Consider the following 23,266-nt stretch of genomic DNA (forward strand, 5'->3'; position numbering starts at 1 on the left):
CCCATTAGAGTCGCCACACTTGTCCAAGACATGAACATACCAGTCTCTTATAATCTGCTGACTTCTGAAGACAAGATTGCTCCCTGGGAATTGCATCGAGTTCACTGCGACATATCTTTCGTGAGGTTGGCAACCATGGGTGACCAAATGTCATAAAACAGCACTTCTTGTCCCTACAATCAAAGTACCAGTGCACGGAGTTTTACACTGATGCCTCCAAGACTTCTTCAGTTTCATGTGCAGTTTACAGCTGTGACTTTTCCGAAACGAAAACAATGAATAGACAGACAACCATATTTACTGCAGAATGTCATGGTATTCTGTTGGCTGTTAGATCTATCTTGCGAAAGGAAATCCCAACCTCTGTTATTTACTAAAATTCGTTAAGTGTGATTATGGCCCTGTCCTCTGGGAAACCCTATAAAAACCATGTTATGAATTCCCTCTTGAAATGCCTTATGTCTGCACGCACATTGAACCTCAAAATTACAATATGCTGGGTACCGGGTCACTGTGGCATAGATGGAAATGAGGAAGCAGATAGGCTTGCGGCGTCAACTGAGTCTTATTGATGTAAACCAACCTCCATACCAGGACTTCAGGCCATATATTAGGACTGCACTCCGCAAAGAGCGGCAGCAGCATTGCGACAAACGAACAGAAAACAAACTACACGCATTAAAACCAAGGATTGGAAGGTATGCCACATAAAAACAAAATAGATTGAAAGAAGTTGCTCTCTGCAAACTGAGGATACGACATACATATGTCACACATTCACATCATTTGAAGGCTACACCGGCACCACAGTGCGCGAGAGGTGGAGCCCACATCTCAGTTGTCCACATATTAGTCATGTGCCCGAGATTGGAGACAGAAAGACAACACTTTCAGAAATATACAGATTTGGACTACCAATGCACACTTCTTTACTTTTCGCTGATGGCCGCATGTTCTCATTGGATAGGGTTTTTAAATTTTACCACTTGTAAGCTTTTTGCAATATATCGCTTATTCCAAGTAACCTCAGCCCCTCCTCACTGCTGAGGAGAAGGCTGAGCTTAGCCGTGGCTGCCGGACGCCTCGCCCTTCGTGCTCAAGCAAGGACTGAGGTTTAGGCTAGCTGGCTTCGTCTTTTATGCATGGCACCGCTTACCACAACTTTTAGGCCATTTAATCTGACTTATACATCCTCTTGATACACCAAAATCATGAATATGCTAACTACTCGTAGGCCCTATACAACCGTTGTTGATTTTAACATGTGCCGTATTTTAGACTGAGCTGACCAAAAACTTTTTGTTTGGCGCTCTTTGGCTATACATGCCCTTGCGCCAAAAAAATCTAGCATCGGCAAAATTCCGCTATAAAAGTGGCAAATAAGTACAAAGACACAAATAAGATGGACGCACAAACTGAAACTCGGGACAAACAAAGCACCAAAAGTACAAAAAAAAATTCTACGCACAAATGGAATCTGTCAAGTGCGAACTGGTGTTAAAAAGCTCTTGGATTCTTCAACCAAGCCATCTAGCTTAACGCGTGCTCATCTCAAACGATGTCTTCCGTTAGCCTATTCCATTGATGGCTGACAAGAAATAACGGTGAAAGACTAAGGAGATTTGCGTCTGGCGCATGGCAGCCTTAGTTGCTTGTGTGCCATAAAACATAACACAATGACTAACAAGGCTGGTATGTGCAAGCATGGGTCGGATTTTCAAGGCTTTATCCAAATGTGCAAAGGACACGGTGGCGGGCTTGTGCGTGCTTGCGTTTTATGAAAGCAACCACATTTCAAGTATGACGCAAGCATGATTTTACTGATATGGAACAAAAAGTTCATTGATCATTATGGTCTCGGTCATGTATTGGCTTTTCATGCCAGGAGGCAATCACAGAGACGACCATGCTTCATCTGTTTGAAGCGGCATTCATTCACAGATGAGCTGTGCCGAAAACGCCTCCTCAATATCGAAATACGTTGAACACGCATGCCTTAATTTCGTGCTACGAAAGCGAAATAGTGTGAAGTGATCTCGCTTAAGATGTGTTTTTTGGGTTTAATGACACATACGCAGCAAAGTCCATCATGCGTCAAAGGCTAAGTTTGTGTGTTTGCATGCGGGAAGGAACTAAAAAGATTTAGCTTCTCACAGTTTCTTCAGAAGCTTTGCTTCCTTTGAAAACGTAAAAATGTTGGAAATTTCAACTCGCGCTTTTTTTCTCAGAAGTGACCAAGTTAAGGCGTAGAGGAATGTGCTCATCATAAAATTGTGGAAAATGTTTTTGGCTTAGTCTTTCCAGCTAAGTTCATGAACAGAAAATGTGCTTTATACTCACCACTTCTGCGCAGAGTTGATATATAGACTTGTTTTGTCAGGATGAAGTTGTGTGTAAGGTGTGTGTGTGTCCCGTGCGAAGACAGCTTAGACTCACTTCCTTGTAACGTTTTTGGTGTGTGCATGACAGCCATTCTCCTAACACAAACTTTACCAACGCACAAACTTTAACACAAACTTTAGCTTCTTAGTTTTGCAACGCAGACTGGCATTTTTCTTTTAGTTGACTATGCACACCCCTCATGCAATATTTAAAGGGCATGTTCACTTTCTTGATATTGCGCACACGTCTGCTCTCTCGTTGCTTTTCTTACGGACACGACTTGTGACACAGCAGCATTTTATGTTATGACCTTAAGCCGTGGCTGTTTTCACATAGTGTATAATGTCCCCACGTAGTGGCGCGATTGCATTTCTGGAGTGAAGAGCTGTTGGTAAGTTTAGGGAGTCTGTGTAAATGATAGCGTTTGCCGTTTCCTCATTTACCCGTTGTAGTTTTTAAAAGTCACGTCAGTTTCAATGCATGAGAAACGCCCTTTTCGGTGGATTCTTGAGGTGGGATGAGAGAAACCTATACTCCGTATCATACATCAGGTGCAACGTTGTGAAAGCTAGCGCTATTGTTTTGCGCTGCCTACATCCGCGACCAAAAAATAGTGCGTTCCCTGTTGCGGTCAGCGAAAAGTGATGAATTCTTTTCATGCATATCTATTGCATGATACGTTTGACATGAAAGAGATTAAACGCGCTCTTGCGGAAGACACGCTTTCGCTTTCCCGTGCCATGGACCACTGGGCCACAACACAAGCACGAAGTAACTGCCTCTCTTCGTTTCTTCTTGTGGGCAACTTCCATACCTTTCACAGCGTTGCACCTAATGTGTGAAACAGAATATGGGTTGCGGGGTTTAGGGGACCTATTACACGGGCGCTTCGTTTGTTTATACGCTCGAGTGAGCTCTGACGTCCGTGCAAGACAGGCGCCTTACGTATTATTCCACTGCAGGGCAGCCTTTGCTGCGTCTGCCGTCGGCATGGATTGCCCTGTATCGGGCTCATAGTGTGTGGCTGGGCAGGCGCTGGTGGTTGATGTGGTTGCCCGCCCTTTTGCACCACGAGTAAAATTTGTTTTTTTTTTGCGGTGAACTTGAATGCTGAGGACAATCTTTTCTATGCCTTTTTTGGGATTCCAAGTATTACTTAGTCTGTATAGCTATCTTTTTCTATTTCTTTTTCTTTCTTGCAGGACGGGCGTGACTTCTGGCACGCTCGGTAGTCCTCTTCGCAATATGCGCACCGTGGCGCAGCCACGCTGTAATGGGATTGGTGATCATTAGAGTCTTATTTGGCGTACGTTTTGGGGCTGCTGAAGCTCTGGACGCCGTGGCCAAATATCTGGCACTTGAAGCACTGCCGGGGATTTGGAATATAAGGGTTTATGGGTTTATTAGTGTTTAACGTCCCAAAGAGACTCAGGCTATGAGGTACGCCATAATGAAGGAATCTGGAAATTTCGACCGCCTGGGTTTCTTTAACATGCCTGACATCGCACAGTACACGGGCTTGTATAATGTCGCCTCCATAGAAATTCGATCGGCGCAGCTGGGATCGAACCCGCGCTTGGGGTCAGCAGCCGAGCGCCATACTAAGCCAGGGAGTTGACGGGGAGCGAAAGTAATGATTAAGTGCTTGGTAGGTGTTTTCGTATCGTCTTTTTGGATTTAAATTCGTAAACGTAAGTGACGTTTTGGTCCTTGACGCCTTTTATTATTTCTTGTTCACTGAGAGCGAAGAAATCGTGTTCAGAGATTACGCGTTTCATTGCTGTTTAAATCGATGAGCACTGATGCAGACACTGCCGTTTTCAAAGATGTTATAATAGTTGGGAGTTTGGAATACTGTGCTTTGTGACGATCTGGAGGAGTAGGTCGCCGGTCACTTGTTTCGTCATATTCGTCAGTGATTTAGTGACTCTGAAAGAGTGATGACTCTTGCTTGCTATTCTGCGACTTCACTATGTGGTACATAGTACCTTGGGAAAACTTTTTCAAACTACGAAGTCGCTTCGGTCCGCCCTCTTCTGTGAGGACAATCATTTGTTGAAGAAGTGTTTGCCCTAAACGATGCAGGAACTTACAAGCAAAAAAAAGTCCTGCTCACGCGAGCTGCGCACCCCCAACTCTAACCAAATATGGTGTAATCCAGGGTAGTTAGCCACACATGGTTAACCCTAGCCGCCAGGAGAAAAGCAACAACCAGAAGGGGAGAGGAGACAGAACAGTTGTGAGAAAGGGATAGGAAAGTTACAGATAGTGGGGAGGTTAGGAAAGGTGATTGCCCATTTCCCTTTGTCGGATCTGCCGGTAGGTGCCGTCTACGAAAAGCGGGGTAATGGGGAGGGGGCGGGTGCAAAATCATGGGTTGCCTGCGCCGACATGCCTTAAGGGTCCAAACGCTCTGCATCGGCTCCATCACTAGGATCCCCTTTTCCCTGGACACAGCCAAACGCCACGCATAGTGCATGAGCCGACACAGGTCGTCGAGAAACCTGGGTATCGAGACACCATCACGTGCATGTTGCAGATGACCCTGTGGGCGCGGAAGATGTACCACGTGCTTTGGCGCTTAAAAAAGCAGCCCAATGACTTAACGCAGAATACAATTATGGTGGTTCTGTATGGTACTTGTGGGTTAACCTCCAAAGCTTGTGGGGACGCCCCCGTCCCCTGTGGTTCGCTTTCCCGCAATGCACCCTCAACTGTGATTAGCTTTCCCGCAAGGCACCCGTCTCAGGTGCGTTACTTTAAAGGGGTGGAGACACCAAATTTATGGTTAGCGCGTTTTTTGTTTCAAACGTTTCTTATGGTTCCAGGAAGCATGATACACACTCAAAGATTCATATATTCACAGGAAATAATTTATTATTGCATTTTTAGTTGAACAATTTTCGGTTTCGGAACGCCGAGTTGTACAGTGACGTCACAGAGGGGGAAGATCAACTACTTCGCCTGGTCACGTGGGCCCTCAAAAGTTGTGACGTACCTACTGCTGCATCGTCTGCTTTCTCACACACGTGCTGACCAGCGCATAGAAATAAACAACAGCATGGCTAGTCCCAGCAGCTCGGATTCTGACGGATCTGATTCCAATGAGGACATCAACTTTTTTTTTTGATGGCAGCAGCGAGGACGACGATGAACGCGGCTCCGTTGAGAACCCTGATAATCATTTTAGATTTGATCCTCTTGCCAGCGACGACGACGAACAGAATGCCGCGCCGCATTCCGTCAATGAAGTTCACCGGAGGGGCAACATCGACTGGTAAATGGCGATGATTAACGTTCTCGAAAATAATGCTATGCCAACGCAGGCATCGTATTGATCATGACAACTAGGGTTTCCACTGCAGTAATACATTGTAGTTTGTCCTTTCTCTCGTTGCGCTGTTAGCGCCTGACGTGCACTCTTCTGGGTATTACTGCTATGCGCTTTTATGCTTATCTTGCACTTACGCAGCCAGAACTTATGACCAAAACATAAATTATTTTCGTCGGCCGCGAGCGATCAAAACAACGCAACCTTTCGGCAATGTTTACTTCCGAGCGTGTACACAGGCGGGTGGTAGGGCGCATGCACGTGGGTTTTATTCCGAAGTTTTCTGGCTGTGTGACATGGTATACTACGAGGTACAGTGATATGTATATTTATTGCAGGTGCACCTGTGGTCGCTGTAGGCCTATGGAGACGGAACACGAGTCCATATGCTGTACAGAAGTCCCTAAGGTGGCCGCCCAAGTGCCTGAGGGGGCCAAGTGTATAACGAACCACCCCGGGTTTGAACCTATATGCCTCAACATTCACGCTTTGGCGGTGGCTTACTATGCCTTGAGAGAAGACAGGCCTTCTCTTGTCGATGCCCCCGATATCCACACGTACGTATGAGGACTTATTTACGATCAGGGTGCCTGTGAAATGTGACGTGCGGCACGACTAATTAGCGAGTTTTAACACCGATAGAGAAGAAAGCCATTTCATGAAAAAACTGAAAATTTAGCCGGTGTCTAAAAACCTCTGGCACCGCCGTACGGTAGACACGGTAGCTGGCAACGGTTATGCGTTTCCGTGCGGCTGTCCCCGGCTGCGCTAAAGCTCTCCATTATCACGGGCGCGTGCATATTTCCGCGCGCGCTCTAGAAACACAGTAGTAGTAGTAGTGAAACTCTACTGCATTAAAAATGCATCAGTTAGCTTTTATGAGTCTGCATTTACCTATTGTTTTGTGCTCCCCGCAGGGAGGCGTCTGCAGCATGCAGACGTTGGTGAGTGGCGACACCACGGGGTTAACCCGAGCATCCGCAGGGACATCCCCGCAGGGGGATGATGGTGAACAATGCGTCACCACGGACCCGAGCATCCGCGCTTAGCCGTGCGTGGCATCGCCGTGTCCGGGGAAAAGGGGACCCTGGTGGTTGAGCCGATGCCGAGCGTTTGGACCCTTAAGGCCCCTCGGCGGAGGCAACACACCACTTTGGCCCCAGCTTCCTGTAGACGGCACCTCCGGCCTGACCCGACCGGGGGAAATCGGCAGTCGCCTTTTCCTGTCCTCCCCTCTATCTTTCACTTTCCTATTTCCTTTCTTACAACTTTCCTGTATCCTCTTCCCTTCTTGTTTTTTTCCTCTTTTTCCTGGCGGCGAGGGTTAACCGTGTGTGACCAACTACCCTGAGTTGAGTCATATTAGGTTATAGTTAAGGTGTACAGCTGGCTTGGGCAGGACTTGCTTTCAAGTTCCTGTCGCGTCCCCTTGTTGGACTCCATGGTGGGTGGCTGGCATAATGACCGAAAAACATCAAATATTTATGGCTCCCCCCCTTTCCAAACCTGATCGCTCTCTTAAAAGAGTGCGGAACGAGGCAGCAGACTTTTTTTCGAAAAAGAAACCTACATTCACAAAATTTCATGTAATCCACAGCAACTGTGACGAAAAGCAAGCCCGAATCATATCCCCATTCCTTGTTACCAAATGCTTAACAGATACCTTGGGGCCTGGCTACAAGGTATCAAAAATGGCCAGTGGCGACCTACTCCTCGAACTGCGTGAGAGCATCCAATGCTCAAAACTCTCAAACATCGATTCCATAGGGGACATCTCTGTCTCCGTGACTCCCCACCGATCCCTCAACACAGTCAAAGGCGTGATCTCAGAGGCTGACTTTATCCACCTAACAGAAACTGAAATGCTTGAAGGACTATCCGAACAAAATGTAATTGATGTCCACAGGATCAAAATCCGCAAAGATAACAAGGAAATAGACACCAAACACATGGTGCTCACATTTAACACCAGCAGCTTGCCCGAAACAATAGATGTCGGATACTTGAAAGTCAACGTAAGGCATTACATACCCAATCCCCGTCGCGGTTTCAATTGCCAGAAGTTTGGCCATGGCTCACAGAGCTGCCGCGGCCGCAAAACCTGCGCGAAATGCGCATCAAAGGACCACCAGTCTGAGGAATGCGACGCAGCACTACGCTGCGCAAACTGCGAAGGCGACCACGCTGCGTACTCCAGGGCGTGTCCGTCCTCGAAAAAGGAAAAAGAAATCATCACCGTCAAGACAAAAGAAAACATTTCATTTAAAGAAGCCAGACGGCGTTTTGCAATGACAAATACATTCTCTTTCACAGCGAAACCAAACTTCGCTGAAGTGGTGCGCGGGGGCGTAGCACCACACAGCGCTCCGGCACCTGCCGCGGCCACTTCCACCGCGCCTGTGGCAGTGCCATCCACGCGCCAGGCCGAGACAGCGAAAGCTGCTCTGCCAACTACAAGCCAGGGAGTGCCGGCCCACAGGTCAGCATCCCGCAGGACTTCCCCCCGTCGGGGGAGGCCTGACACCCACACACCCGCGGCTTCTTCGCGGTCGTCCAGCACCTCTTCCGAGGTGATGGACCAAACTCCCAGCCCACCTGCTTTACAGCGGCGGAACAGCTCTCTTGAGCAGAAAAAAGGCAGGGCTACCATAACGGCCCCAGAACATAAGTAAACCTCTCGTTGCTCCTACCCCAAAACATAAACATGGCTTTTCTAGTTCAGTGGAACTGTAGAGGAATATTGAGAAATTACGATGACATAAAAAACATTTTAGGGTCAATGTCACCCGTAGCCTTATGTCTCCAGGAAACCAATCTAGGTCCACAACATATGAACATCCTGAAGCATTATAAAACTTTTAGACGCGATCGTGAGCAGGCAAATAGACTCTCTGGAGGCGTCGCGATTATCGTACAAAGCGGCGTTCCTGCTCGAGAAATAAAACTCAAAACAAAACTTGAAGCCGTTGCGGTCAGTGTCGTCAGCTATAAAACAATTTCTCTCTGTTCTCTATATATTCCTCCACATTCTACATTAACAGTGCACGATTTACAAGAACTTATCAATGAACTTCCAGAACCGTATCTAGTAGTTGGGGACTTTAACGCTCACTCCCCTTTTTGGGGAAGCGAGCACTGTGACTCTAGGGGTCAAATAATCGAAGATTTTATCCTCACAGACAATGTATGTCTTTTAAATACAGGGAAAGCCACCTACTGCGCCCCTGCTTGGGGAAAATGACCTTTTTAGATTTGTCTTTTAGCTCCCCTTCTGTTTTTAATGATTTTAAATGGGATGTCATTGACAACCCATATGGCAGTGACCACCTCCCTATACTAATCACTTTAACATCCCCACCGGAAATAATCCCCACAAGGCCACGGCGCTGGAAGCTTCACCTCGCCGACTGGTCACTTTTTAGAGCAAAGGCAAATTTAGAAAATATACTTTTAGATAATCTCACCGTCGACCAGATAAACGAAAAGCTCACTAATTGTATCATAACTGCCGCACTCACAGCTATTCCTCAGTCGTCAGGAGTGGCGCAACAAAATCATAAAATATGGTGGACAAAAGAGTGCAAGGAAGCAAAAAAACTACAAAACAGAGCTTGGGGTAAATCTCGCCGGTATCCGACACATGAAAATCTCGTTAATTTTAAGAAGGCAAGAGCCAAAGCTCGGTACGTCCGTCGGGGTGCCGAGAAAGCATCTTGGCAGAGTTATGTATCATCCATTAACAGTCAGATGACATCTAAAAAAATGTGGGAGCAGGTTCGCAAATTAAATGGAAACTTTTCACCCTTCACAATTCCTTTTTTAACAACACCCGGCACACAAACAAGCATAGAGGAACAGGCAGACATACTAGGGGAACATTTCGCTGCAGTTTCAAGTTCATCTCACTATACACAGTCTTTTTTAAAATACAAAAACACAGCCGAAAAACAGAGGCTTCCAACAAGTGGAGGCATAAATGAAAAATACAATTGTCTAATTACCCTCCAAGATCTCAATAAAGTACTATCTGCCGGCAAAAAAACTGCTCCAGGACCCGACGAAATACATTATGAAATGCTTGCACATCTTTCCGAGCCAGCCGTGGACGCAATTTTAAGATTCTTCAACACAATTTTCATGTCTGGGAAAATACCGGAAGCCTGGAAGAAAGCTATTATTGTACCGCTTCTTAAGCCTAGTAAACCCCCAACTTCTCCTAGCAGTTATAGACCCATAGCCCTGACCAGTTGCCTTGCCAAATCCTTCGAAAGTGTCCTAAATATAAGACTAACCTTTGTTCTTCAATCTGGTGAACTTCTTGATATCCATCAGTGTGGATTTAAAAAGGGATGCTGCACTACAGACCACCTAGTCCGCCTTGAAAATACTGTCAGAGAAGCTTTTATACACAAGCAACACTGTCTTAGCGTCTTTTTTGATTTAGAAAAAGCATATGATACTACCTGGAGGTTCGGGATCCTCCAGGACTTAGCTGAGCTTGGCATCCGTGGCAGAATACTGAACTCCATTAAAGACTTTTTGACTAACCGTTCATTTAATATCCGTCGAGGCTCAACCCTTTCGAGGGATTTTATTCAGGAAAATGGAGTGCCTCAAGGGTGTATTTTAAGCACAACCCTTTTTATTGTAAAAATGAATTCTCTTAACAAAATTATACCAAGGCCCATAACATATTCAGTCTATGTCGACGATCTTCAGATAGCGTGCACATCTTCCAATATATCTACATGTGAAAGACAAGTACAACTTACAATCAACAAACTGGCAACATGGGCAGAAATGAATGGTTTCCAGTTCTCACCACAGAAAACAGTAGCCTTAATTTTTTCACTCAAGCGAGGCTTGCACACAGATCCCACATTACACCTAAATCAAACCACACTGCCTTTAAAAAAGGAACACAAATTTCTAGGCATCACCTTCGATAAAAAGCTTACTTTCCTGCCTCACATAAACGCACTAAAGAAGAAAGCGTCGCTATCACTGAACATACTTAAAGTCCTTTCACGCAAACACTGGGGCTCTGATCGGGTATGCCTTCTACAGATTTATCGCTCGGTAGTACGTTCCGTTTTAGATTATGGCTGCATAGTGTATGGATCAGCAAGGCCATCGTACTTGAAGCGACTGGACCCTGTGCACAATATGGGTTTGCGTCTTTCAATTGGTGCTTACAGGACATCACCCATAAAAAGCCTTTACGTGGAAACCAATGAACCACCACTTGCAGACAGAACAATGCTCACATGCACATACATTTTAAAGATCCGTTCCCAGCCTAGACACATCTGTTACCCGCTCGTTACAAAGTGCCCATCTCGAACACTGTTTACCAACAAACCTCTAGCAATCAGACCACTTCTTCTCCGCTTTGAAGAGAAATGCCAAGAACTAGACATAATGAACATATTACCTAATATTGCCCGCAAACCTGATCCACTCCCGCCTTGGTACTGCCTACCATCTGTGTGCAACTTCACATTAACACAATTTCGGAAAAAAACATACACCGCACGAGCAGATATTATTTAGCACTAAATGAAAAGTACGGCAAATATGAAGCATTTTGTACTGATGGATCAAAATCAGCACACTACGTCGGAAGTGCTGTCGTTCAGAAAAATTGGGAAAAAATAGTACGGCTACCTGAGTGTGCATCCATTTTCACTGCCGAGTGTTACGCAGTCTCGGTAGCTGTAGAAAAAATAATAAATGAGAACATTCAGAACAGCATCATTTACACTGATTCTCTGAGCATACTAACCTGACTTCACCATAGCAATGCAGTGACACCACTAATTGGGGATATCATACACAACATAACAAGCGCCACAATACAGGGACAAGAGATAAAATTTTGCTGGGTTCCCAGCCACATTGGAATCACTGGCAATGAGAAAGCAGATGAATGTGCTGGAAAAGCTCGGAACAAAGAAATAAAGAAAGTGAACATCCCCTACAATGATTGTATGAAGTTGGTACAGTGCAAGCTAAGAAATAAATGTCAGTCGCAATGGAATATCGAAAGAAATAATAAGCTACATTTAGTAAAACCCATTCTAGACGAATGGAAATCATGCTCACACCAAAAACGATTCATCGAAGTTATTTTATGCCGTCTCCGTATAGGACACACACATCTCACACACAACTTCCTGCTAACAAAGAAAGACAAACCTGTTTGCGAGCAATGCGGACATGAACTTACCGCAAACCACATACTACTATCATGCACAAAACTTGAATCATTAAGAAAAAAATATTTTGCTACATTTTACAAAGAACATATCCCATTTCATCCAGCGTTGATTTTAGCTGAATATGCACTCGTTAGTATACTTGATGTTTTTAGCTTTTTAAGGGAAGCCGGTGTTCTTCAAAACCTGTAATGTTCCGACCCTGTGCTTCTCTACTTAGAACGATACACCTCAGCCACTTTCTCAGTCCTGAGAAGGAGGCTGAGGTTTTTATCTGAGTAGTTGGGGACCTCGAGATCCTTGGCAAGCCAAGGATGTCCACGGAGGTTAACCAACTTTTAAAAGCTTCTGCAAACAGCCATTTCTAAAAAGTTTGTATTTAATCAGCCAGGTAATAAAAATAACTTTTAGGCCCTTTAACCACTGTTTTTATCAACTTTGTTGTCACACTCTGCTCAAGCCAATCTTTCCATACCTTGTTCTTGGCGCATGATAGCCTTAGCTGCTTATGCGCCAATAAACCCAACACAACACAACACAATATTGTTTTGTGCAATGCAGAGCGCCATGCAGTGCCATTAGATTCTTGCATGTTCTCACGTGCTCTCTACATATAGACTAAATGCGCCATTCACGAGATAAGTGCGTCGAGTCGAATCATGTGCACATTCACCGTCCGAGATTTTGTGTGTATATCCGAGAGTATACATTTGGTATCAGCAACAATTATGCTATCAATTTTCTGTTACCTACTGTTCAGAAGAAATGGCAGCTGTTAGCATTTGTCATTGACATGAGTCACTTGTAAAGTGGTACCAGCCTAGTACCAAATTTTTGCTAATTCATTCTTTTTCAATCCTTTAGCAGGTACAGGTACACTGCGTACAGGCAGTTTGTACGCTGGATGTGGGTCTGGCTCGGCCGAAAAAATCGCAAAGTGCTCCCCAGCTGTGTCGTCAACGAGATAAGGAACGCCTTTCCTGCCGCTCGCTATGCTGGGTTTAAGTACCCCGAGTAGTTGTGTAACACATGTAAGAAGAGAGCATGTTTGGGCATGTTGGTAGTTCGCACTTCAAAAGGAAATAATAGTGCACAAAGGAAGGCAGGATGAACGAGAAGAAATGGACTAGCGCTAACATTCAACTCAAGATTCGATAAATCCTGAGTTGAATGTTAGCGCTAGTCCATTTCTTCTCGTTCATCCTGCCTTCCTTTGTGCACTATTATTTCCTTTTCGAGGTGTGCAATGATCGACTGGCCTGAAAAAAATAAAGGTCATAAAAACTGTAGTGCTTTATTCATATGCAGGACAATCAGCTTCAACTCAGTATACAGAAGAAAAAAGGTAGTCAAAAAAAGCCCTTGAGGTGGGAGTAGGAACGGTACACATTTCGGCAAGTTGTTTACATGTTTTGCACAGATTGTTGAAAGGTGGTAGGGATACTGAGTTCCACGTTACATTTCTACAAGCTGTGGATTGACCAGTGGTGAAGAAAAATGGACGTGTGCGATCAGCATGTTCGAGGTTATCTGCTGTACGAGACTTTGACACGCACTTTTAAGAAGCCTTTCAATAATGCCATGCCTTTAGATACATTGTTGTGAATGAATGAATTGCCAGGCATTTGTTACATAAGCTCAGAGAGCTGTTGCACCCTGCGGCAGCTAGGCACATAGGCTGCATGGTAAGGTCTTGAAGGCAGCCATAGAAAATAACAGCAGCCATACATGTGGCCACATAGCCGTACATTTCCAGGTTTATGATGAAATAATTCCAACTCATATACCCGGAAGTTGAGACAGAGGTTATCCCACACACTGTCAAACAGCAACGCGTGACAGCAACCTGTGCTCTTGCCGCATTGCAATGCATTCACAACCGGGATGTTTAGACGGAGGTTTTCCCACACACTGTCAAACAGCAACGTGTGACAGCAACTGTTTGTCATTGCTCTTGCTGCATTGCAATGCATCCACATTGCTGATTTGGTGCTCGCAATAACAAAAAATGGGCTCCATGCAACACGTCCAAGCATGCCTGACACAGATTGTCCCACAACTTCTATGCTCCGTTTTACACATAGCAGACAACACTGCGGAGGCCGCGGAAGCAGTGCATCCGCTAAACCACATTACTCCGCCATGTATCATTTGTCGATCTAGAAACTGGTGAGTGTATGGATAAAAACCGCTATCAAAAGATGTGGTAGGATTGGAATCACCGTCAAAGCTATGAGGCACTCAGTGTCTGGGCCCTCTGGCTGTAACTTAACTGTGTGTGGACTACTTTATGGGCGCGAACTTAGTAGAAGCCGTTTGCCCTACTGTAAGGAGATAGCGCCACCCAGCGTCGTTTGTGAGGAGAAGACGAAGAAGCACGAGGAGCGCGTGTGGAGGGGTAAGCCGGGACAGGTGGAAGAGGATTACGTGGCAGAGAAGAGCGCGGTGGGCGACGGACGTGGACGAGTTCTGCTGGCTCCCCGAGTTCCGGGCTTGGCCCTCAGCCGCAGACGTTCGGGCCACCAGATCCGGACATTCGCCGTCGAGAGCCTCAACCACCAGGCCCAGGCGCCACTCTTCTCCGTCCATCCGTCAGCTGCTCCACACAGGCCGCCTCTGGTGCCTACGTGGCCTTTCCGGGATACCAGACCTGGGAACCGTGCTGGGAGCCCACAGACGCTGACGCTGCGGTAGCGCTGAAGACCAACGGGGAAACGCCGGCAGCAGAGCATCGACACTGGAACGCCCAGAGACTGCCTGACTGCCCGACACCCAGCCAATCCTCCCCGCTCGATGCTCGCATGAGAGACAAGTAGTGTGCCTTTCCTTTTTGACTTTCTTTTTCCTGTATTTGTCGCAAGGATTTTGTTCTGTTCCCCCCGTGTGTTTTTCCCTGTGTTGTTGCGTTGCTCTCTTGTTTCTTTCCTTTTTTCCAAGCTCATACTGAAATTGGTTTCCTTTCCTATAAAAGCCGCCTCGTTTATTGCTTATACCTTTAGTGTTTGTGCTGCCGCGGTGGCTCAGTGGCTATGGAGCTCGGCTGCTGGCCCGAAAGACGCGGGTTCGATCCCGGCCGCGGCGGCTGAATTTCTTTGGAGGATAAATTCGAGGCCCGTGTACTGTGCGATGTCAGTGCACGTTAAAGAACCCCAGGTGGTCGAAATTTCCGGAGCCCTCCACTACGGCGTCTCTCATAGCCTTAGCCGCTTTGGGACGTTAAACCCCATAAAAACAAACAAAAAACCTTTAGTGTTTGTGTTAAATACAACCTGGAATCTCACACAATCCTCAAAAATTTGGCGTCCGCTACGACAGGACGAGGTCGGTTTTTATTTCTTTGCCTGGTGTGTTAATTTAGGCACAGTATGAGCGCGTCAGAGTTGGTTGCTTTAGGCGAGCGCATGGGCTTGTGCGGCGCGGAGTTGCGAGCGTGGGTGGAGGACGAGCTTCGTAAGGCACGGGAAGAGAGAGCCGCTGAGCGCGAAGCTGCGAAGCAGAAATTGGAGTTAGAGCGAGAAGCTACGAAGCAGAAATTGGAGTTAGAGGCACGGAATTTAGAGACGGAGCGTGAAGCTGCGAAGCAGAAATTGGAGTTAGAGGCATGGAATTTAGAGACGGAGCGTGAAGCTGCGAAGCAGAAATTGGAATTAGAGGCACGGAATTTAGAGACGGAGAAGCAGAAATTGGAGTTAGAGGCGCGGAACTTGCAGTTACAAATAAGGCTCATGGAGGGTGGCGCAAATCCTTCAAGTGACCGTGGAGAGCGTAGCGTCGCACCGGCCAGCTCCATTAACCCGCACGCACTCATACCACAGTATAAGGAGGCACGGGATGACCTCGATGCCTACTTAAAGAGGTTTGAGCATGTGGCCACGGGGCAGGGCTGGCCAAAAGAAAAGTGGGCAACGGCGTTGAGCTTGTGCCTTGGCGGAGAAGCACTTAGGGTCTTCAGTCGGCTCTCGCCTGAGGATTCCGTGGACTATGACAAAGCGAAGCTTGCCTTGCTTCAGAGGTTTAGGTTTACCACGGAAGGGTACCGAGAAATGTTTCGCCAGAGCAAGCCCCAGGATGGCGAAACGGCCTCGCAATATGCTGCCAGGTTGTTTAGCTTCTTTGACCGTTGGGTCGAGATGCGGGGAGAAGGCCGAACTTTTGAGGTGGTTCGCGAGATGGTCGTGAGCGAGCAATTCCTGAACAACTGTCATTCCCGTTTAGCCCTTTTCTTACGTGAGCGGGAGGGCAAGACAGTTCGCAAGCTGGGGGAGGCTGCTGATAATTTTCTCGAAGCACAGCGGCAAAATAACTTGTTGTTCTTTAAAGAGCAGGGGGAGCATACGTTAAATAAGGCCAAGGACGAGGTTTCGGGTTCACAATCCCGCCTTCGGTGTTTTCTGTGCGAGAAGACTGGGCACAAGGCGTCGGATTGTCGGACGAAGCCGAAGCAATTGTATTGCACCTGGTGCCGCGAGGTAGGACATGATGCCCAGTCATGCAGAGCTAAGAGACCAGGAGACCGTGAGGAGTCCGCCTGTTGCATGACACCTCGATATTCACATCCCGATAACCCTGTAGAGGTAACGCGCATAGAGGGCCAGTTGGGGGAGATGGTCTGTCCTTCCAAACCGGTGGAAACTGCTATGCCCGTGGGGCACGGTGAGGTGTTCGGCCAGCCTGGTTCGGTATTACGGGATACGGGCAGCACCGGCATTGTTGTGCTTGAGTCCCTTGTACCGGCAGCGGCACTTACAGGGAAACAGGCTACATTATTCTTGGCCAATGGGACCCGGGTAGATGTTCCGGAAGCGGAGGTGGTGATTTCTTCACCATACTTTTCGGGTAAGGCCATCGCGCGGTGCTTGTCTACACCCCTGCACGACATCATAATAGGCAATGTCCCTGGCGCTAAACCTCCATTCTCGGTCGACCCGCCAGTTCTATCTGATCAGGCAGTTTCCCTTGCCATGACGAGTTCGGTCGATGTTCCTTCCCTTACGGTGAGAGCAAATGTTTCAGAGAGTAGTAAAAGCCTCACTCTGAACACACTCCACTTGTCACGGCCGGAGTTTCGCCTCAAACAGGAAGAAGACCCGACCATAGAGGTGTCTCGCAGGAAGTTGGGGCAAACATTTCGTGGCAAGGGACAGACCGCCCACTCTTTTGATACAGATGACGGTGTTCTTTTCCGTACATACCAAGTGTGTCCCGGCCGAGTCGTTGAACAAGCGGTGGTACCGAAGTGCTTACGCACGCAAATCCTCATGTCGGCGCATGACAGCGCATTATCCGGTCATCAAGGGATACGCAAAACGATCGCTAAGGTGCTCAGTGAGTTTTATTGGCCCAGTGTACAGGCTGACATTAAAAGTTATGTCAGATCGTGTGATACGTGTAAACGAACTGTGTCGAAGGCAAGGGAGAACAGGGTAAATAACGCCGTAGGACGGGAAGATTTAAAATCATGGTGGAGACCGAGGTCGGTTTGGAGAAACCGGTTTCACAAAGGAAAACAGAAGTACTAGCTGAAAGAGTTCTCGGGGCGGTGAAGTGGTTTGATGTGAAGAATGGAATACGGAAGAATGTAGCCCACACCTGTTCTTGTTGGCATTGTCTTTGTTTGCTCATGTTTGCTTTTGAGTGTCGGCTACCTACTTTTTATGCCTTCTGTGTTTCTTCACCCTCTATGGACGCTTTACTGTACGTTGACTTTTCATATACTCTCTGTGTTGTGTGTGCGGTTGTCTGTGTACGCTTCGAACATTGACGACCGTCGTATTGTGCGTGGCGTGTAGTGTGCGCGCTGTGGTGTGGTGTTCTGTGGTGCGATCGTCGAACGCTTCTGGGGTCGCTCTCCTGAAGTTGAGTTCTTTCCCTTGGAAAAAACTTCCGAAGAGGGGGCCTTCTGTAAGGAGATAGCGCCACCCAGCGTTGTTTGTGAGGAGAAGACGAAGAAGCACGAGGAGCGCGTGCGGAGGGGTACGCCGGGACAGGTGGAAGAGGATTACGCGGCAGAGAAGAGAAGAGCGCGGTGGGCGACGGACGTGGACGAGTTCTGCTGGCTGCCCGAGTTCCGGGCTTGGCCCTCAGCCGCAGACATCCGGGCCACCAGACCCGGACATTCGTCGTCGAGGGCCTCAACCACCAGGCCCAAGCGCCACTCTTCTCCGTCCATCCGTCAGCTGCTCCACACAGGCCGCCTCTGGCCCCTACGTGGCCTTTCCGGGATACCAGACCTGGGAACCGTGCTGGGAGCCCACAGACGCTGACGCTGCGGTAGCGCTCAAGGCCAGCGGGGAAACGCCCGCAACAGTGCATCGACACTGGAACGCCCAGAGACTGCCTGACTGCCCGACACCCAGCCAGTCCTCCCCGCTCGATGCTCGCATGAGAGACAAGTAGTGTGCCTTTCCTTTTTGACTTTCTTTTTCCTGTATTTGTCGCAAGGATTTTGTTCTGTTCCCCCCGTGTGTGCGGCCCATTTGATCGTGCCAGTCCTGATACACCCATGGATAGGAGCGGTGAATTTTTGTCTGTTGTTTCGCACTGGCCTGCCTGGCCCTGCCATGCTCATTCGCCTTGTCCGCCGCCACGACCACAGCGTCTTCGCACGGAGGCCGGCCACCGAACCGCGTCAAGGTCAAAGTCTTCTACCGTGTGTTGTTTCGTTGCTTTCTTGTTTCTTTCCTTTTTTCCAAGCCCATACTGAAATTGGTTTCCTTTCCTATAAAAGCCGCCTCGTTTATTGCTTATACCTTTAGTGTTTGTGTTAAATACAACCTGCAATCTCACACAATCCTCACACCTACCAACCACGTATCATACCGCCACATGCATGTTTACTTCTCGAAGCCTTGATGAGTCGCAGGATGAAAATGTGGCCAGTCACGGCACTTTAGGCTTCTCGCAATGATATATAGGGTCTGTCCGGAAATTAATGCAAGTATTTTTTTCTAGCTCTGCTATCAGCCCTACCGCGCTCGGATTGGTTGGGTTAGGCGGGGGGGACTTTCCACTTTTCATCACTGCGCAGTCTGCCCCAAGCTCTGGGAGGGTCAGGATCGCTGATTCCATGTACCTACTGATAGTGCTGTGTCACGACATGCGATGGCATCTGCACGCGAACACAAATCCCCTTGCCCCAAGAAGGCAAGAATGAGAAGTCGAAAACGAAAACAATACAAATTGTCTTTTTGGACGCCAAGGGTGTGGTTCACAAAGAATTTGTACCCTGTGGACAAACAGTCAAAGCGCTCTACTGCGTGGGTGTGCTTGAGAGACTGAGAAAAAGGGTCCTCCAAGCGCAAAGGGAGATCGCTGATACATGGCAGTTGCATCCCAACAACACTCCCAGCCACACTTCTCTGCGCGTATGGGAGTTCCTGGGCAAGCACAACTTGGCGACGCTGCCCCAGCCCCCCTATTGTCCTGACCTTGCTCCAGTAGACTTTTCCTGTTGCTGAGAATCAACAGTGCCCTGAAAGGAGTCCGTTTTGGCAACATCGAAGAGATCCAAACCACTGTGACAAAGGCTCTAAACGAGGTTCCTGTCGACGCCTTCCAGGATGCGTGCAGTGCATGGCAGAGTTGCAAGAAAAAATGTATAGATGCCAAAGGGGACTTTCAAGAATTTTGAACATTGTAACAATATCTTCAATAAATATTTTTTCACAGATAAAATTGCATTACTTTCCGGACATACCCTGTATGCTTGTGTTCACTTTGGTTGTATGGCAGATTACTTTTTGGGCACGAACTTAGCCTTTGTGAACAGGCACACTAGCTTTGGCAGTGTTGCCTGCTATGTATGAAATAGAGTATACACACAAGCAAGAACTCCATATACCTTCATCACTGGTTTAACTGTGAGGATGTAACAAATGCTTTGGCTAGACAATATTCCAACACACACCCCAACTGCTTTTCAGGCAATTATTTCCAAACTGGTGTTGACTTCTGGAATAAAATAGCAAGACTTTTCTTGGTCACCCCATACAACAACAAAAAAAGAGCACTGACATGGCACTTGCTTGAAGCTCAAAGCGTGACATGAAGTGCAGCCAATCTTCCTCAGCAAAATAACAATAATAGCCATCTCGAGCACTAATGCGACAAGAGTAGAACTAAACAATAATCTTGGTATACCAGCCATAACATGCTGACATAAGCAAAGGAACAGAAAGGCAACGGAACAGTTCTTGGGGTCTCAATCTTGTCACAGCAGAATAGACCACTCATTTTCCCCCACAGTAACAAGTTGTGCCAACTCCTGACGCAAACAAACATCTGTAACATTAAATACTGACTGATAGCTCGATACCCCTTGGCGCCAATGCACAAAACAGAAAATGACAAAGCAAATAGTGACATAGGCACAAACTATGAGGCTGATAAAAAGCAAGCAACAAGAGCTTGCATGTGTGCCATATACAGCAGGACATGTTGCACAGCAAGTAGCTTTGTAGCAAAAGACATTCACAAGAGGGACAACCAGGAGTAGCACCTGCCCCATCTGTCCAGCTGGATGTCATTTTTTTCTGCAGAGCCCTTAACTCTCATGTCACATTCAACCTCTTCGCATTTCCTGCCAAGGTCACACCAGAAGACCACAGCTTGATAAAATCGCTGGTGGGTGATGGATGATTTTAGTAGTATAGCATATGTTCAAGTACTGGGACTACATTGCACTTGGATACAATATTCTTAAAAATTCTCCCAAAAGTTTGTCACGCACCGAACACCTCCCTATCTTGCACTTTTGCAAGGTTTCGACAGCATCACTGCTTTCTTGAGCAGCCACCTTGCCCATCTGCTGCATATGGCACGACACCTTTCGTCATAGCCATGCCTGTGCCCTCCATCCTCAGTGTGCATAAGAATACTTGTTCTGTGGGCGCATTATGGGAGTGGAGAGCCGCTGCAGCAGCGCAGTGGCTGTGGCGCTCGGCTGCTGACCCAAAAGATGCGGGTTCAATCCTGGCCGCAGCGGTCGCATTTAAATCGAGGCGTAATTCTAGAGGCCCGTGTGCTGTGCGATGTCAGTGCACGTTAAAGAGCCCCAGGTGGTTGAAATTTCTGGAGCCCTTCGCTACGGCGTCCCTCATAGCCTGAGGCGCTTTGGGACCCATAAACCAAACCATTATAGGAGTTGAAAAACATCACCACCCACAGTGTCCTGGTTTCCTGGATGAAACTGTCGCGTCAACCAATATGAGGCTGGGCAAACATCGGCTGATTTATTGGCAGTAGTGCCAAGGTTCAATGAGCGAGGAGGGGGTCCAACCAGGACGCTACTCCACAGGATACTACTCCAACCAGTGAGTAGTATCCAGTTGTGCTTTGAGGGCTGTCTTTAGCAAATGGCGGAACTTTTCAATCATGCTGTTGGCGATAGGATGGTAAGCAGTAGTGCGAATTTGAGACGTCCCAAGTAGATCCATGAGATTCTTGAAAAGGGAAGACTCAAATTGGAGGCCATGGTCGGCGGTGACAGTCTAGGGAACCCCGTATCATGACACCCAGCCGGCGACGAATGTTCTGGCGATGGTGCCACAGGTGGAATCGGGGAGAGGGAAAGCTTCAGGCCAGCGAGTGAAACGGTCAATGCACGTAAGCAGATAGGAATATCGAGTAGAAGGTGGCCGAGGGCTCAAGATACCGATGTGGCCACTGTCGAAACGTGCTGATGGCGGAGGGACCAAGTCGAAAGGAGATGTCGTGTGTCACTGTGCTTTAGACTGTTGACGTGCTAGGCAAGTACGGGCCCAGGAGCGCATGTCTTTGTTGATGCCAGGCATAATACATTGCATAATGAGATGCTGCGTGGCACGAAATCCAGGATGGGAGAGGCTGTGTAGGGCTTTGATAACAAGGTGACGAAACGCAAAGGGAACCAACAGGCGGGGAGTGCCTGTCACTGTGTCGCAAATGATGGGCACGAAGGGAGGAGAACTTCACGAAGAGCCAATCCGCTGGGGCCCTTGAGAAGGTCCTTAATTTCCGCACCCTGGTGCTGTGCTGTGGTGAGAGCGGCAGAGTCGAGGTTGGCTGACGAGGTGGCAGAAGTGAGGGAAGCAGTGACAGTGCATCAGCCGGGCGTTGTCAAGGTTTTGCACATGTCTGATGTCTGTCGTGAATTCCGTCACGTACAAGAAATGGCGGATTTCACGTGGCGAAAATTTACTGCTCTCCGACTTGGTGGCAAAAGTGAGTGGCTTATGGTTGGTGACAATGTGGAACTGCCGACCTTAGTGGAGGTGCTTGAAATGCCGAACGGACATGCAGATGGCTAAAAGCTCACAGCCAAATGTACTGTAGCACCTTTCAGCAGGGGAAAACTTCCGGGAGAGAAAGGATAGAGGGCTCCAGGCACCATCCACGAGCTGGTGAAGTACAACTTGAACGCCGGTGTCCAATGCCGGTGTCTGTCACTCCAACGCCGGTGTCGGTCATGAGGTGTAGGGGTGCATCAGGACGAGGATGGGCCAGGAGGGCGACACTGGATAGCTTCACTTTGGCAACTTCAAAAGACTCTAGAGCGGCGGAAGACCACATAAGTTGTGCAGACTTGGCTTTCTTGCCTTGAAGCATGCCTATCAATTGTTTGAGGAGGGCTGCACAGTGAGGGATAAATCGGCGATAAAAATTGATAAGACGAAGAAATTCACGGAGTTTGTGAATTGAAGTAGGCTGCGGCAATTCTTGAATGGCCTTGACTTTGGATGGAAGAAGACGGATACTCGAATGGTGAACGCGGTGGCCGAGGAAGTCGAGCTCCAACTTGCCAAAGCCACACTTGGCTCTGTTGATGATGAGGCCATATTTAGAAAGACGCTGGAAAAGCTGCCAGAGGTGTTGCAAGTGCTGTTCAGCATTGCCGCTGAAGACCAGGAGATCATTGATGTAAGACATGCAGAAGGGAAGACCCCGAATTACGGTGTCCGCAAAGCGTTGATATGTTTGTCCTGAGTTACGGAGCCTGAAGGGCATGTGGATATATTCAAAAAGGACGAAGGGTGTAATGAAGGCAGTTTTGGGTACGTCAGATGGTTCCACAGGGATTTGGTGGTAGGCTTTGACCAGATAAATTTTAGAGAAAATGGTGGCGCCATACAACAATGCTGTGAAATCCGAGATGTGAGGTATGGGTAACGGTCCAGAACTGTTGCGTTGTTGAGAGCGCGGTAACCACCACATGGCTGCCAGCCCCCGGTGATTTCTTCAGTACCATGTGGAGAGGTGATGCTCAGGGGCTAGGGGAGGGTCGGATAATGCTGAGTTCAAGCATGGGCTCGAACTTGTTGCGGGCAATCTGGAACCGGTCTGGAGCAAGGCGCCGAGG

At 47.8% G+C, this 23,266-nt stretch overlaps 1 protein-coding gene across 1 annotated transcript; it reads left to right on the forward strand.

Annotated features, from left to right (window-relative positions):
* Nucleotides 1–3,817: 3,817 nt before the first annotated feature.
* Nucleotides 3,818–12,979, forward strand: LOC149361916 (P2X purinoceptor 7-like). The gene is made up of 4 exons (XM_089568182.1): nt 3,818–3,822; nt 5,519–5,659; nt 6,052–6,270; nt 12,796–12,979. Exons 1-4 carry the CDS (start codon nt 3,818–3,820, stop codon nt 12,947–12,949), a joined length of 519 nt encoding a protein of 172 aa, XP_089424308.1. The 3' UTR covers nt 12,950–12,979.
* The last annotated feature ends 10,287 nt before the right edge of the window (nt 12,980–23,266 follow it).

The sequence above is a fragment of the Amblyomma mixtum genome, chromosome 2 (assembly GCF_055824585.1).
Source record: "Amblyomma mixtum isolate Tamu chromosome 2, ASM5582458v1, whole genome shotgun sequence".
Taxonomy (NCBI): domain Eukaryota; kingdom Metazoa; phylum Arthropoda; class Arachnida; order Ixodida; family Ixodidae; genus Amblyomma; species Amblyomma mixtum.